The 16,676-nt window shown below is 43.6% G+C and overlaps 1 protein-coding gene across 4 annotated transcripts in view; it reads right to left on the reverse strand.

The window, feature by feature from the left end:
• sbf1 (SET binding factor 1) overlaps positions 1–16,676 on the reverse strand; it is a 67,567-nt gene that overhangs the window by 1,776 nt on the left and 49,115 nt on the right. For 3 of the 4 annotated variants that reach the window (XM_023286502.3, XM_023286501.3, XM_023286499.3), the window contains 20 exons: positions 15,471–15,663; positions 15,232–15,359; positions 14,531–14,706; positions 12,233–12,369; positions 11,015–11,222; positions 10,732–10,928; positions 10,221–10,358; positions 10,021–10,116; positions 9,679–9,753; positions 9,002–9,174; positions 7,947–8,123; positions 7,754–7,855; positions 7,455–7,640; positions 5,610–5,736; positions 5,402–5,532; positions 4,869–5,213; positions 3,967–4,172; positions 3,518–3,605; positions 3,263–3,394; positions 1–2,363 (listed from right to left, as the gene is read on the reverse strand). The exon at positions 1–2,363 is cut by the window's left edge and continues 1,776 nt beyond it. In XM_023286502.3, coding sequence (XP_023142270.1) covers positions 2,265–2,363; positions 3,263–3,394; positions 3,518–3,605; positions 3,967–4,172; positions 4,869–5,213; positions 5,402–5,532; positions 5,610–5,736; positions 7,455–7,640; positions 7,754–7,855; positions 7,947–8,123; positions 9,002–9,174; positions 9,679–9,753; positions 10,021–10,116; positions 10,221–10,358; positions 10,732–10,928; positions 11,015–11,222; positions 12,233–12,369; positions 14,531–14,706; positions 15,232–15,359; positions 15,471–15,663 — 3,114 coding nt within the window. In that variant the 3' untranslated portion in view covers positions 1–2,264. The remainder of the gene's footprint in view (positions 2,364–3,262; positions 3,395–3,517; positions 3,606–3,966; positions 4,173–4,868; positions 5,214–5,401; positions 5,533–5,609; positions 5,737–7,454; positions 7,641–7,753; positions 7,856–7,946; positions 8,124–9,001; positions 9,175–9,678; positions 9,754–10,020; positions 10,117–10,220; positions 10,359–10,731; positions 10,929–11,014; positions 11,223–12,232; positions 12,370–14,530; positions 14,707–15,231; positions 15,360–15,470; positions 15,664–16,676) is intronic. The other variant, XM_023286500.3, reaches the window with a different exon arrangement.

Genomic DNA, 16,676 nt, shown 5'->3' on the forward strand with positions numbered 1-16,676 from the left:
GAGGGGCAGTCGCACAAACCACTGACATAAACTAGTGACCTGAAGTTTGAAAGCTTCCAGCTAAACGTACGGATCCTCTACTACTAACAGATGGACATTCGTCTATGTACAAGCTTCAGCAGAAACAGGACCTCCGTCCGGTTCAATCTGAGACACCGGAGGATGTGAAGGAACTGGTCCATATGACGTTCACCAACCCAGCGCCATTAAAGGAAAACTCTGCTATTTTTGAACCTCTCATCACCTGTGTGTGGAAAACATGCACCTCCAGTCTTGAACGAATATCAGAAGAAATCAAAGTTCCTTCAAGGGTTGAGGAACTTGTACTACTAACTCAGCCTTACTTAGGACAGAGTCACACTGCAGGAGTTTGGACTGCATCAGAAACATGAGGAGAAACTCTCTAATCTCAGACCGAACACATGCAAGGTTCAAAACCAAAGTCCATCCCATGCTTCAGGGTGTTCAGACTGCTGTGCTAGAATCAGGGAGCAGCACCTCCTGATCAGGTGAGTTCCTGGGGCAGCAGATGTAAATAAAATGGGCTCTACGGAGCAACTGGATGAAACGTTAATAATAATTTGCAGTTAGAACTACTGCAGAAGACTAAAAGGTTTCTTAGATGTGGTAAACAAATGCAGTTTTTCATTGAGAAATGGAGGTGAAATTTTAACTGTCAGCTTTATTATCTGTAGCTGAAATGTTCATGGTGTAGCTGCTGGCACTCCTGTGAGAATCTAATTTAGCTCACAAATGTTAAAGATGTGTGATATTATGAGGGCCCTGAGGAGCCTGAGTAGTTCAGAAGGTTCCAGACTGATCTATGAACCCCCACATTACAAGATAATGTGGTTCAGACCAAGATCCCAGGCCAGATTTATTCTAAACCTCCTGTAGTGAACCCAGGTTCAGGGACACTGCCTGTCTGGACCAACTGTACACTCCAGGATCAACCAATTCCAGCCTGACCAGGGTACAGTTATTTTACTGATGATTGGTATCGCTCCTATCTGTCAACCTCTAGAATGTTCCTCAGAAGTCAGAAATGCTGATCCACAGTCAGAATGACACAATTATTAACATGCAGCTCAAAAACAGCAGAATTTTCCTTTAACAAACATCCTGTTTCCAACACTCAGTGAGTCCATGTGTATCTCTAAAAACTGTAGTCTCTCTGAAGCATCCCATAATATCACTGTTCGTTAGTATCCCTCCTCTAAACCTTCCACATCTCCTTCTATAGATTGTTTTATGACATCATTACTAAATAAATCCCTCCTGTTTCCTTCAGCATCCCTTAAAAGTGTGAAGTGAAGAAAAGCAGCTGTTCTAGTGGTTGTTTAAAACGTGGCTGCAGAGCAGAGTTAGCTTAGTGAGGGAAGTTCATCTACTTTGTAAACACTCTCAGTGAAAGTTCACCGACACTCTCAATACCTGACGGGCTCTAATCTCCCACTGGCTCTCCTGATTTGATCTCTACCACTGATTCATGGCTTTCACAGTATGTCGCCGCCTGCCGAGGACAGCGGACGAGCGTTGATCTCTTTCTGGAACAAACTTGAGATTTTTGAAAAAGGAAAATAAAAGAAAATCCTTCATGAACCGTTGATGAGCCCCTCCCTCCCCCACAGCCCCTCCTACACTGAGGCTCCATCAGGCAGTGAGAGGCAAAGAGCAGAAGCCTCCGAGGACCTTTCTGTTCCTCAAGGCTTTTTTTGGTCCGTCAACCCACCAGTTGGTCTTTTAGATCCTTTTCCGGAGCCGTCTAACCAGTTCTGTAGGCAGCCGGGCCGACTGCAGCTCCTCCGTCATTCCTCCCCAAAGTGTTGTTAAGGGCCAGCGGTTAGTTGTAGGGAGAGCGGGTGCAGGTTTACAGGTGGAGGCTCTGGAAGGATCTTCATGCTGGGCCAAGCTGCAGGACGCCTCACAGAAACGCAACAACGTGCTTTGATCAGCATACAGACATCCAGCGTGGTCACATAGTGGTCAGACTGCTGGGGAGGTGAGAGGCTGCAGCTACGACAGCCAGTGGTTCTTCTGGGACGTTTTTTTTTTTCTTCTTTATTTTTTCTAACAAAAACACTGAAACATTGTGACGCAGGTTATTAGTTCAACACTAGAGAACAGAACAGAGCTTAAGTGGTGAAAGGCCCCTTCCCCTCCCTGTTCTGCTGGGGCTGGCCAGCAGAGATGTCCGTCAGGTGCCGCTGCACTGCTCATTCGTTCAAGGTTGCTCTTGCTCCTGAAAGAGTCCCGCCTCCTCTTTAGGCGTCTGACAGGCAGCTCTGAACACTGTCCATCCACAGCTGTGCGTTCAGGCTGTCCTGGGCACAGAAGTTGTACACTCGTTTGGTCGTCTTGAGCTGAAAGAGCAGAAAATAAAAGATGTCAACTGAAGTTACTGACAAAGGGATGGTTGAATTAGAAGACATGAGAAAATTAAAAGTGAAGTGGCTGAGAAGGAGCTGGCATCTTTACAGCATCCAACTCTGTACATACATGTTATTTCAGGATAAACGTCAGGTTTTGGTTAAGTTCAGACTCTTTCAACATCAAACTACAAGATCTACAGCTGATTTGCATTTTTCTTTTTCTATTTATTTGATCAGGGACCATGCAATTAACATAGAAAACATCTAATGTGTTGCATACAGAGTGGATAGCATCCCTGGTTGGACTTTTCAGTGAAAGTAGACAAAGAGGACCAACAACACCAATAAAAACAGCACAGACAACATTACATTACATGCATTTAATAAAGCAAAGCTCTATGAAGCTTTCAAAACTCAATAAATTGTCATTTTTCAAATAAGACAGGGATGCTAACAAATAGTTTTTTTAATCGATAATTTTCAGAGCTTGACTGTATAATGAACCTGTGTGTTTTGTTGCAGATGAGGCTGCTTGAGCCCAAACTGTCAGACAGTGTGAGATATGGGAGGAGATCAGAGCATTCATATACAGCGAATATCATTTCTGCTTAGCTTCAAGCAGTTCAGATTTTTTTAACTGTTTTTGAAATCTTCTTTACGTGGAGATTAAATTTAAGTTGAGGGTTTAATACAACCCCAAGACACTCAAATTCTGTCACTGAACTGATTTCTTGATTTTGTATATTAACTTTAAAGTACTGTTGGTTTGATTTCCTAACTGAGAAACACATGTAATCATTAGAACATGTAATGATGTTTTTACAACATCTTTGTATGATTGTGTGCTGCTTTCAGAGTGCAGTTGGACTTTGTCGTGCTGATGAACTCACATCAAAAAAGGCTTTCTCCTCAATGTTTTTGGGTGCTCCCATGGCAGGCGTCCCTGCTGTGACAGACTCCACATCAGCCAGCTCAATCACTCCTTTACACTCCTTGTCCTGTCTGGTCTCGTAGTATCTCAGCTGGGGACAGAGACACGTTGTTGGAGACACAGGTACAGACAAAGCATTGAACCTACCAAGGATTCTGCTGAGAATAGTTTAAGCCAATAGAGATGTTTCACTTTAAAACACACCACCGCTTACCTGATGTTTGGTCTTATCCAGCACAAACCACCGAGGTTTCCATGGTTTCAACAACGCCCCTTTCTTGAACAGAATGCCTTCAAAACTCCTGGTGAGAGAAGGACAGAACTTATCAAACACTATCTGAGGTATGAGACGGTCTTTTCTGAATATGTTTCCCCACAGTCTGACTGATGATCTTAAACATCACATAATCTTTAAATATCTGTCTATCATTAACAAACTAGTGCTGCTGTTTTGGTGTATCCAGTGTAAACAAATGGGGCTGCTGTCTCTGTCTGCTGCTCTGTTCTCTCAATTCTGCTGCTTCAGTCACAGATGGTCAGCAGAGCTGGGAGTCCTGTGGTGTCTGTCTCAAGGACACTACAGCAGGGCGGGTTGTTAAAAACATCACAAATTCCCACAGAAACAGAGCCCTCCTGTGAGTTCCCATGGAGGCGGGTGCAGACCTGTTCTCGCTCTCGGTGCTCTGGAACTGGCTATAGAGTGTGCTGGTGCTCGGCCGGCCTGCGACCGGCGTGGAAGTGGCGCTGGCCTCGCAGTCCAGAGCCAGGTTGATGGAGGAGCCCACACCGCTCTCCTGCAGGTAGACGCCCTGAGAACGCCGCTGATGGCTCAGGTTGGACGACATCAGGAGGGAGCTGGAGAACGACGGCTGTGGACAGAGAGAAAGCGATCAGATCAGACAGATCAGACATCCTCCAACAACTTGCTGACAACCTGCCCCTCCGTTTGTGAGCCATGCTGCATTTATTTTATGGATGAGACAATCTAGAGTAATTAATCAGTGATAACTGATACAAGTTTTAGCTTCGATGTGGTAAATCTGCCTGACAGAACCACACAGCAAACAGGATATGTTCAAGGAATGTTGGAGTTGAAAATCAGACAAATCTTTCTGTTTCTACAGTCTCTGGCTCAGTGTCTGGCAATTTTTCAAATATAACAGGTCTTTCAAATCTTCCAGCAGGTTTTGAGGTTTAGAGTCAAGAGCAAAAAAAAGCTGCAGGATCTGGATATAAAATATGCAAACAAAAGTTTTAAACATTAATTCCTCACCTGCATTCTACTTTTTCGCCACAAGATGTCAGCTAAAAACATTTCCTACAAATTCTGTTCCACCCTTCCTGACCTTATTATGGAAGTATGCTCAACATTAGTTCTTTAATATTTAAGAGTCACATAACTCCAGCTTTTTGAAATAACCAAGTCCAGATAACTGCCAGTATGAAGAGGGCTTGGACTGATATTCCTAACTGCACAAGAATGCCTCACGGAACACAGCTGTAAACGTACTTCTGTACAACATTAAGAGATTTTTTTGTTTGTGGAAATGAATTCAGCGTCTCACCTTGCTCTCCAGTTTGGTCTCAGTTCTCTGCGTGGTCTTGATTTTGTCCCACGTGTCCTTCCACTTCTCCGACGTCTGTCCAAGCTCAGCTTCCAGACTCTGCAGGTCCTGCAGCAGCTTGGTGATGGCGTCGGGCACCACCTTACTCAGGCTGTCGTAACACGGCCACACAATGCGCCGCTGTGATTTAGGGCCAGTGGTTTCAGGTTTATCAGCCGTCTCCTCTGCCACTCGCTCCTGCCGGCCCCTCAGCTCCCAGTCGTATGAGGGCCCCTCTGACAGAGTCTCCTCCATGTAGAAGTCCCAGACCTTCAGGTTGGAGATGAAGGTGTACGGCCGCAGCACCTGGAACACAATAGCTCACTTTAAAGCCAGAGAAGTTCATCCCTTGAACTATTTAAAGCCATCAAAAAATAGACTGTGTCTAGTCTTCCAGCTACTGTAGTCAACACTCTGAGACCATACTTCATCCCAAAGTGTCTTTGAACTCTGTCCGGATACAACAGCTGCATGTCTCTGTGCTGTGCTTTCACCTCGTCGTCTTCAGGAGAGAACATGTAGTTGTAGAAAATGGGTGTTTTCTTGTTGAGCCTGTCGATGTAATCCCACACAGACTTGCACACCTGAGGACTCTTCCTCTCTCCTTTCTCCTCATACAGCACTCCTGCAAACACAGTGATCATCAGTCACATCAAACTCTAACATCTCCTGGTTGCTCACACACTGACAGCTTCTGCTTACCCAGCTCAATGCGCTCGTAGTCTGAGTCGAGCAGGAATGTGCGGAAGCGGTTGGACACATAGTGGTAGGCCAAGAACTTCAGGTAGTACTGACTGAACTCAAACTCCATGGGGAACTGGAGGTGGATCTGAACATGGAGGGACAGAGAGAAACAGTTAAGAGCTGAACAGGAAAGAATTTGAAATGTTGATTCTCCCTTAGCAAAATCACTCTTTGTAACTAGAAAAGCACTCAGAGAGCGCAGCAATCCGCAGTACGCCCACATATGGCATTGTCAGAAATACAGCGTTTATTAGTTATTGATGATCAGAAATCACAGCAACATAGAATGTGTCCATTTAAAATAGATGTACCCACAAACAAAATGACCTTGTGCTGAGCACATGCATGTCTTATGCATGTGTATGTTATGTACGGATACTGAATCACGTGACCTAAATATGTAGCAGGCGGTGGGAATTGATGGGACTCAGAAACACCCCCACAATTTAATCAGTTGTTCCTTGTATCATTTCTGACAGATAAGTCCTGATAAGTCCACAGTGGTGGATTTGTAGTAGGATCACAATCATGTGATCATCAGCAGGCAGCTGATGTAGTGTTCACTTGTCTTAGTTACAGTGATGCCGTGCAGCTATCTAGCAATGATATAGAAACCTTTAACAAATTCATGGATCCAGACTATAAGCCACATCACTGCCAAAATCTAAACACTTGGTCCTTGTGTCATTTCTGACCTTCCCTGAAAATTTCATCCAAATCCGTTAGCTCGTTTTTGAGTAATGTTGCTAACAGACAGACAGACAAACCAACGGTGATCGTCACATAACTTTGCCGCATTCCTTGGAGGAGTAATAAATGCAGTGTATAATGTTGGCTGTTGGTGTCATATCTCACAAGCTGAGAATTTACTACTTATGGTGGGAAACATGGTGACACTGATGCATGCAGACAGGCAATTTAGAGGGTGAGAATGTAACCCAGGTAAGCTTTCTCAAGCTACAATTTCCCCATGAGCCCTGAACACCTCCATATGCACACTATTGTCAATGTTCCATAAACGCCTCACACAGATCAGTAGATGCTACCAGACAGCTGTGCACAGAGAAGCCTCTAGTCTCCACTCAGTTACTGCAGCACAGCAGCTCTGACAGATGTGTGACCCAAATGTTGGTTGGAAAAAACGAAATAAGGTGTTCTGATGTCAAATTAACCTCAGTTACAGTCAAGAGATTGTATCCACCTGGAAAGGCTGCCCAAAGACACACAGACAGACCTGCTGAACATCAGATACACCAGCGGAACCGATGAAAATGTTTAGTTCCACTTCACAGAGATTTAGCTGGAGCCCTGTTATACTGTATATTAGAGCTGGCACAAAATCACATTTTTACTGCAAGATTATTGTGGCAAAAATAAATCACACTAATGATTTCACTGCGATACTAACAAGGAGCGAAAACAGAGGTCTGCTGGCATTCCTGGTCAGAGCACCTCAGCAGTTTTGGATGTGCGAACACTCAAACTAGCAAAGAGTTGACTGGATGGATACCTTAGGCAGCAACTGTCTGCATAGGCAGCATCAGACTCATGTTTTACTTCTTCTGTACAACTTTAAATATGACTTAAAGCATATTTTTAGATTTCAAGTCTAATTGCCTGCATTTTACATGCATAACAACAGTGAGTGTATTTGGGGTTGGAAGCTTTTCCAGAATGCAGGTGACCTAGCTGATCTCTGAACCTTAATATGAGGATTAACTGCAGCACAATACTGCAGTTCCCAATATCAGGAAGGTGTAATAAAAACTGAAATAGAGATAACATACAGTGCAGCAGTCCTACCTGATGTACACAGTCCAAGAACTGCAGGAAGACGGGGGTGAAACCGCTGCTCTGGCTGCCCAGAGTCTGGGCTCCCCGGTGACTGAACCTGTGACCAAACGACAGCCACTCCTTCTCCACCAGCAGCCGGAAACCATCAAAGGTTCTGTAGTAGGGATCAGACAGCAGCTGCACCAGGGACACCACCTGCACATACGGATCAGAACGTTCACTACAGGTTAATAACCCACAGCAGCAATATGAACTAAAACAGCCTTTGTGTGTCTGGATTGAGCTGATGTGTCCGGCCCTAGTCGTACCTGTGTAGTGACGTCCCAGCCGTCCTCCAGACTGACCATGACTGACGAGCCCGTGTCCAGAAGCTCCACCACCAGGACAGACACCTGCAGCACCCTGTGCAGCTGGACACACACGAGTACGCAGAGAGTCAAAACACAATAACAGCTGAGTGCACACACTGTTACACAAACACACACACAATGATGCACTGACCAAAGCCATCCACTCAGAGTCCTCCAGGCAGCGCAGGAAGCTCATGTTGGGGTCAGAGGTGGAAGAGCTTGGCACGCAGGCCTTCATCAGCTTCTTGAAGCTGTTCTTCACCTGCCGAACGTCACACACATCGATGGGGACCACCTCCCACTGCTGGAACGAGTCCTGCTTGCCTCCCTGACAACAAAAAGGTCACACTTCAGATCACTCCATGTCAACCAGATGTGCTTTCAAATGTCAAACATTTTGTGCTTTTGTTCCTGATCAGTTGTCTATTTTTTTTAAATTAAATGTCATATACTGTACTCCTTTTCAGCAACTTAATTAATAAAATTAATTAAAAACCCACATGTCCCTACAGTCTGTCTTTGTGTTTTTCACCTCAGCTATAATACTGTAAAGATGGTTCATTTCTTTTTGACTGTATAAACTCTGGATGTAGGGCTGTTCTGATTGGGCTATTTTGTTGTAAAACTAATGAGCGGCTGCTGTTTCCGGCCCTCAGGGAGTTCTTGCTGTCTACGATTGTGACCGACAGATGGAGCTGTCAATCACAATGTGAACTGGTTACTTCAGTGGTACACAGCACCTGGATCCAATTGTAACTCGCTTGTAAAGCTGAGAGGCTAACTAGTTGTGGGGGGTCTTCAGAAATGGCAGAAGTAAACATTTTCATATCTTAACAGCTTCTACTTCACACCTCCAAGTTTACAGCAGCCACAAATCACAATAAAAATGGATTTTCATGATATAGGACCTTTTATGTTGGTAACAGTGAATATATTTAAACTGTGAACTGAGACAGTTACTTTGCAGCATATTAATGAAACAAGTTGCAACACAGCTTCCCTAAACGACATCAGAGACTGGGTCGGGTTTGTTATATTTGTGACTAATGTGTGTGGTGGTTGATTTGAGTGAAAACATGCAAATTTTGATTTTGTGTTTCTGCAATATATTTTTCTTGCAAAAGAGATCTTGATCTCAGCAGGATTTCCTGAATAAACAATGGTCAACTAACTAAACATGACATTCTGCAGCTGGTCCTTGGTCACCTTGAGCTGGGCCTTGTCCCCGATGATGTAGAGGTAGGCCTTCTGCTGGCGGAGGAACAGAGCCTCACTAGGCCCTCCGTTGGGCTGTGGAGACTCTTTTCCAGCCAGACGTGTCCCCACGTCTGGGTTGTAGGCACTTAGACGTCCACTGCCTCGGATACTGCCCCATTTACCTGCAACACATGCACATGTAAGTAGGGTCTTCAAAGTAATCACAACATGAACACCCAATCAACAAACCTCATGGTGAAGTTCTTCTTGTGTTAAATAGATATTAAGGAAACATTTCAGTTTACCACACAAGTTGTAATAAGCTGAAATCCTTTAATGTACAACATCTGCAGCTACTGACAGCCATGCTGGTAAACAAGGCAGGAATGACTGAAAACTAGCCAGTCCAGTTTGCACATCTACCCGAAAAACTGCTACGTTATGAAGAGACTGATTGTTGTTGACATTCAGCAGAGAGAAGAATCAAACAGCAAACAACAAACAGGACGTCAGACAGTTGAGCTGCTGCAGCAGCATGCACACACTAATCAACACAAGCAGTAACAAACCATTAGTCTGCAGAGACACTACCAGGGAGGACACCAAACACACGGACGCTACTGGTAAAGAGATCTGATTGGTTAGACAGGAGTGGAGGCAGGGTGTGGGGGCGTGGCCTACTGTACCTCTAGGAGGGTTCCTGGCCTTGCCAGACACTTTGGGCTGAGAGAGGGAGATGACTTTCGCCCTTTGACCCAGAGCTGAGGTCAAATGACAGAAACGCCCGTTAACCAACAAAACTACAATGGAGGATGGTTTCACTCACACACACTGTCACATTCACACACACGAGTCCTAACATGTGCTACAAGGGATGGATTCACTGATTCACCATCCTCCTCTTGGTCCAGTCCCAGTTTCAGTGACAAATTTTAGAACGGAAAACAGAATTCACTCATTTTGTTTTGAAACCAGGACTGCAGCAGACGACCTACAGCTAACAGCAGCAACCAACAGCTGAATCTCACCTCCTCTGCTGAAGGTTCCAGGGACGTCATCCTTGGAGCCCATCACCTGCTTCATCAGAGCTCCAATCTTGGGCTGCCTCAGCTTATCTGAAAAGTCTGTTGAGAGAAGAAAACATTAGCAGTGCCAACCCACAGTCCCACTGATCAGTGACACTGCTCTAACTATAACATGCTGTGTCAGGCTGTGTTGGTCCACTCACCAGAGTTGTTCATATGTATGGAGGTGAAGCCGCTCAGGGTGTTCCTGCCGCTGCTCTCACTGTAAGAAGGCATGGAGCTGATGATGGCCTGCATGTACTTCTCTTGCTCCAGACTGGTGGAATCTGCCTGGGAGGGCACTGCACAGGAGAAAAAACATGAAAACTTTATGTTTTAGCAAACAAACAAACCGATTTTCTTTCCTTCCAAATCTTTTAAAGTTACTTGAGCAGTGTAACAGCAGAGAATGACTGCAGTTCTTGACTACCTCTATATGTTTGAACAAAAATGACCCTTAATTGCCCAAATATTTGTTCTGTGTTATTTTTAGAGCCTGCAAAGTTACAGCAAAAGTCTGCTATCATGACCTCTGACCTTACTTCCCTAGCGGACTCTGGGTGAAGAGTCTTGGAAATGAAAAATGTAGAACTGATGAGAAATTGATCAGATGTGTACGAACACTTACAGTCCCTCTCCTATAGTTTTAAACCCTACATAAGTCATTGTTTGTACCTGCAGTGGAAGCGTTGGGGGACTTGAAGAAGCCCACCACCCCTTTAGCGTGGAGGCCTGCTGAGCGCAGCAGGACAGCCTTGGTTCGTGAATTCCTCCAGCACACCACAGGGAAGCGGTTTTGTCGGTAGCAGCGGGAGATTCTCTGGATAGTCGAGTCTGGGATGCTCTGAGGGACGATGAGGAGGCCGGGGTAGCTGTGACACACAGGCAGTATTAGGAACTATGTACTGCATATATGGCTCTGACTCAGTCCTCATGCTGTCTTTCAGTGGTCTCTTACCTCCTGCAGACGGTGTACATGCGGTTAACAGTCGAAATCCTGAAAGGCTCGTTCTTCGAACGTGTCAGGCTGTTACTGAGTGTGCCCAGACCCAGACGCTGGTAGTCACGACAACAGGCCCGCTCCACAACGTTGCTCATGGTCTGCCTGTCTGATGAGCGGATGGTGGAGGAGAGGGTGAGGGTGCTCTGTTCCACTTCCTCTGACACTGTGGACACACACAGCGGTGTTTTCATGTTTTATGGATCTTCAGAGTTTTTGAAATACAAAATTTCTAACTTTCAGTGCTCTAAAAACATGAAAAACACAAATTAAGGCAAAAATCCCTGAGAAAATGTGATAAAACATTAAGTTAAAGTTTAACTGGCAGTCTAAACACAATTAGTCTGAAGTTTAAGCGCTTCAATAAAGTGAACACATTAATCATCGGAACCTTAAAACCTACTAAAAATTACACCATTTATCAGCAAGAAACTGTAGAAACAGACAAAACTGTCAGATGTTCAACTTTCCAACAATGGCCCTTGAACTACTCAAAATTCAAGTGCTGATCTACTGAAATACTCAGCTAAATATTTGGGTCTTTCATCAAAACGACCTTATTTTACACTTCTCATTTAAAAAAACACCACAGATAAAGTGTTTGCACCAATTTCTGTAAAAAATAAAATAATAAAAAATTATGCACTACTTGGTGCAATTGTTGAACTGAGCTATTTAGTGAAACTGCAGGCTGTGTTTACACAGAGCAGAAAGGAGGCGAGTAAGGAAACAATTCATAAAGTAAAATATGTATAATTTGACTGAAACAATTGTTTCTCCCAGTATTGGGAACACCTGTGGGCGATTGGAAAAATATTGAACATTCTGATCCAAAATGTAAAATTTTTTTGAAAAATAAACAAAGAAATTCAACTTTTGCTTTTTGCGTTTTCTAATTTATTTCAGTTTAATTTTTTTCTTCTGTACAAGACATTTTTGAGTTGTCACTGCTTCTATTCATGGTTACAGTGGAAAACACATCTACAAGGAGGAAAAATGTGACACGAGAAAAAACACCCAGCAAACTGTTAGGGTTAAATGAAGATGAGACGTGTAATCCACTGACATCTGATGACTTCTTAGGTAATAAATACACAAAAAAAAATAGTGGATATGTCAGTTGAAGTGTTTGAGATGAAAACAGCTGAAGCGTCAGTTCAACTTCCACCATGATACCTGAGATTTCGTCCTCATCGAGTTCCGACTGGAAGCTGCTCCTGTTCTCCCAGGTGGGGGGAGAATACTTCTTTCTGGTCACATACTGCCGGCCAATGGTCCTCTTTGCAGTTTTCACCAGGTTTTTAGAAAGTGTCCTGGAAGAGACGATGAGGAGACAAAGAAAAAAGGAACATTTTTAAACGACAGCACAGTGCTGATTCATCAGTATGTCCCCTTCACAGTCACTTCCTGCTGGGTCTTTTAGTTCATAAATGTGCATTTCGATTTGCAGCAGCTCACAATGAGCTGCTTCGACTCAGTGCTTGTCTGAGTGCATAATCGAGAGCACTGAATTGACTGGTGTGTTGCTGGTGGTTCAGCATGTCACAGGGTCAGAGTCAGAATTAATATGTCTGAATAGAGGATTTTTAGCACACAAAAGCACAGAGAGAGCACAGATGGAAACAACAGGGCTGATAAAACAGCTGCCACATTTTCCACTCATGAATTATTCAACGACTTCTCTCACGCTCCTTTCATTCTCCACAAAGGAAAGAGAGGAAAAGTGTGTGGTCGGGGGGGAGCTGAGAGTTGGTTACTGAGACTGTGAATTAGAGGAAGACAAATTAAAAAGGACACAGATACTGAAAGGTAGAAGATGAAAACCTGAAGTCACATTCTGGCTGCAGCAGGGCAACCAACAGATTTATTACAAGCTAACATCATTTAAAAATCACTATACACGTCACTTTGACTCCTATGATGATTAAAACTCAACAGAAAAAGGCAGAAAAAGATCCAAGTAAAGGTTTCTGAAGGCATCACATTTGTAAAGTCGTCCCCGAACGTTGCTGTGAGACTTCACACCAATTCTCCTGCAGAAGTTACAGCACAGTGGGATCACCAAGAAGAAGTGATTACCACAATTTTCACACTTGCACTCAGTGCTTGAAGCACTGTGTCATGACAGAAGCACAGGTGGAAACATGAATTACTTAACATGAAAGCTATTCCCGATCCCTATTGGTCTCTTAAGGTGCAGCCACTCCTGCAGGAAAACGTTACTACCATTACACAAGTGAAAGCAAACCAGGTTTGTTAACAGGACTGGCATTGACTCCAACAGCTTGCGTTTAGTGCAGATGTGCACTAATTTCAGATTTAAGAAGGGCTGTACATGTGTACTTTTACTGTCACTGTAAACATCTGGATGTTTTCTTACTTCAATGGGCCTCTACTGCTTTTAGAGTGTCAGGTCTGCTGTTTTGGTTACTGGCTTATTTGCTTTCTTGTCTAGAGTTTGAAAAGAAAACTGAAACTGCTCTTATACATGTATACATGTGCAGCTAGCTTTGCATAAAGACTGGAAGCAGGGGGAAACTGTGAGCTTGGCTCTGTCTACCATTTGCACATTTGCAATATGTAAGAGAGAGCTTTGAAAAATAAACAAAATGACTACAGTAACTAGCAATGTTACTGCAAGTGATGCAAGACAGGAATGCTGCTAATCTCAAAGCTTGAAATCTGAAATACATATTCTGGGGACGTGAGATTAATCTTAACTGATAGAAATGGATATAACATGGGATCTTGAAGGAAATAAAACCACATGAAAACTCATAAATTATTTAGTTGTGGTGTTTCATGCAATAGTTCTTTAAAGGTATGCTGTGAAGGTTTGCTTTATGTTAAAAGTGAAAGTCTCCTGTTTCTAACTTTGGTTGTTTACAAGACAACCATCCACATTTATCAAACAGCAGCTGAACATGTTTTTCTGTGTCCTGACCACAACAATGCAAACTGTTTTTTGGTCCTTCTGCTACTTTGTTTGCTGCAGTAGTTGGTTCTCTTTCCACACTCACAATAAACTGCATTACAGCTCACATGAAGGAGATGTGGTTCTTGTCTATACTAACTAGGTTACACAGTGATCTGTAACTGTATGTGACCCTTATCCTTTGTTCAGACACAGCCTGATGAAATATGGGGAGAAAATTCCAGAGCACCAGGTGTGAATGAATTACCGATACTCAGGGTAAAGATGAGTGCAGCAGCTGTGGGAGCAGTAAATCCAGCTGATGTTACAGATGTGAAACTTTGTCATTTGATGACTTACTGTGGTGGTAATGGATTCTCTGAGCTTGATCCACAGGAGGTGAAGGGGGTCAGTGGTTATGAGAGATTTATCAGCCTGTCACAGTGCTTGCTTTGCTGATGGAGGTAAACTAGACATTTTCTTGCCTCTTTAGTTTCTCTTGAATAAAAAAGTGTTTGTGCACTGTCTACTTCATTCATTCTACACTGACGGTTCCTTACTTGAGCGACTGGTTCTTGTCCTTGGTCTTGTGCTCCACCACCATCTTGCCACACTGACCCACCGTAAAGGCAAAGGTGCCCTGGACATGTTGAGGATAACGCAGCTTGTGAACATGCTTCCTGAAAACCTCAGCCAGGTCTGATGCAACCTCCTCATCAAATGCAATCTTCATTAGCTGCAGACAGAGAGACAATTACATTCTGTTATTCCACAGTTACATTTCACTGAGAACCTATGGGTTCCACTACAGGAACTTGGGGCAGGCACAACATGGAGTGACATTTACAGGTACGGTCCTCTTATCAACCCTCTGGTATTCTGTTTCCTTTGTGGTGTATGATCTCACAATATAAACTCTAAAGCTAAAACAACAACACATTTTTTATTCTGATATTGAAGGTGGTGATGTTTAAGAGGAGAAGACTGCTGCTTAGCAAGGACAGCAAGGGCAGAGAAATAGTGCTAGTTTTCCTCTCTGAGTTTAACCAACCAGCATTTGTCTTATTGTGGTTTAACCATAATAAGACAACACAACAGGTTTTCAAAGCCGCTATAAAGTATCTATATTATAGAAGATGCTTTTTTTTCTGCACTGGAAAAGGTTGTACAAGGCACACAAAGATTGGATCCACCACAAAAAAGAAAACAAGTTCCTGCCATGGAAAACAACCCTATTTGTGCAATATATAGAGAAGAGTACCTGGAAGGTGCAGGATCGTAGCTGGAGCCCCTCTTGGACAAACTGATCCATGGTTAATGTGACGGAGATCCTCTTCTCCTTGGTCAGAGAGGCGATGGGGAAGGAGCGAGTCACTACCTGCTCACCCACTGCACCAGGAAAACACACAGACATTGATGAGGTCACCAGAAAAAACACAACAGCATAAAGCCCTAACCCCACAGGCTCAGAGTGTGTGTAGTTTGAGTGTCTTCTCTCACCCAGCGGGTCGGTAGGTGTGCCCTTGAAAATGAGGCGGTAGGTAGTGAGAAAGATGGCGCCCTCGGCGGGTAGTAGAGGCGGACCTCCCATCAGCCCTGTGGCCTCCTCACGACCATCAGGGATGAGATGGACTCGCATGCCGTCCATCACCAGCTCCTCACCAGGCAACAGAGTCGGCCTCAGCAGCTTGGGCTGCACAGACACAGAAAGACAGAGCAGGATTAATTAATTAGGCAACATGAAACATGCAGGTTTACTCACATTTATTAGATTTTATCCAGTCTTTGCCTCTTTCCTTACTTCACAGTTTAACACTTGATTATTTTTTCCTTCTTTGAGTCTTTAAAATTGTTCAAATACACAACCTTAAAAGTTAGATTTGGCTTTTCATTCAGGGCTCATTTGTGAAAACGAACCAACTGCTCCAAAGTGCCTGATATTCCAGTAGGAACTCTAGTCAGTCATTCTGGGTCCATAATTAAATAAGGCTAGAGAAGGAGCACACCAAAATCATCATTATGTTGTTGTAAACAACATCAGTAACAATGCTTACCTACCTACATCTACCATAAACAATAATCTAAATGAACACAATCCTGCTGCTGTGAAGTGACAACGGTCATATGCAGTAAAACAATCACTCAAACCATCAGAATCTCATGCTTTCACAACCATGCTGATGTTACTGACTGGGTGACCTGTACTGGCTGGGGAGATGGACACAGGAGAACAGTAGAGGCTAATGTTGAAATAACTGTATTATTATTGTTGCAAAACACACACGTCAATCAAGCTGAAATGGTGGGATCTTGGCAGAGATGAACAAGACAAATATACAGAAAGAATCATATAATAATATTGGCTTGGGTGTGTTTATATAATGCGATGGTCATTTCATATTTCTTCGAAAATACAGGGACGTCAGTGTTTTGTGGAGTCCCTGAGTGCAAAGTTTAATTTCTACAACTGTCATTTTCTCAGTGGGTGGATGCCTGAAGTTTTCTAAAAATGAACATTGATCTGGCTTTGTCTTCTGGACTCTGACATCACTTCCTAAGGAACTTCACCTCTACTAGGAAGTGAATTTCAACTTTGGTAACCTGTTTCATAATCTGTTGTGCAACACCTAATGCCAAACATGACATTCCTGCAGTCGCACAGCAGAAATGGAGCAGTTTCCTCTAAAGGCACTTAACTATTGGGAT

The sequence above is a fragment of the Amphiprion ocellaris genome, chromosome 21, assembly GCF_022539595.1.
Source record: "Amphiprion ocellaris isolate individual 3 ecotype Okinawa chromosome 21, ASM2253959v1, whole genome shotgun sequence".
Lineage (NCBI taxonomy): Eukaryota > Metazoa > Chordata > Actinopteri > Pomacentridae > Amphiprion > Amphiprion ocellaris.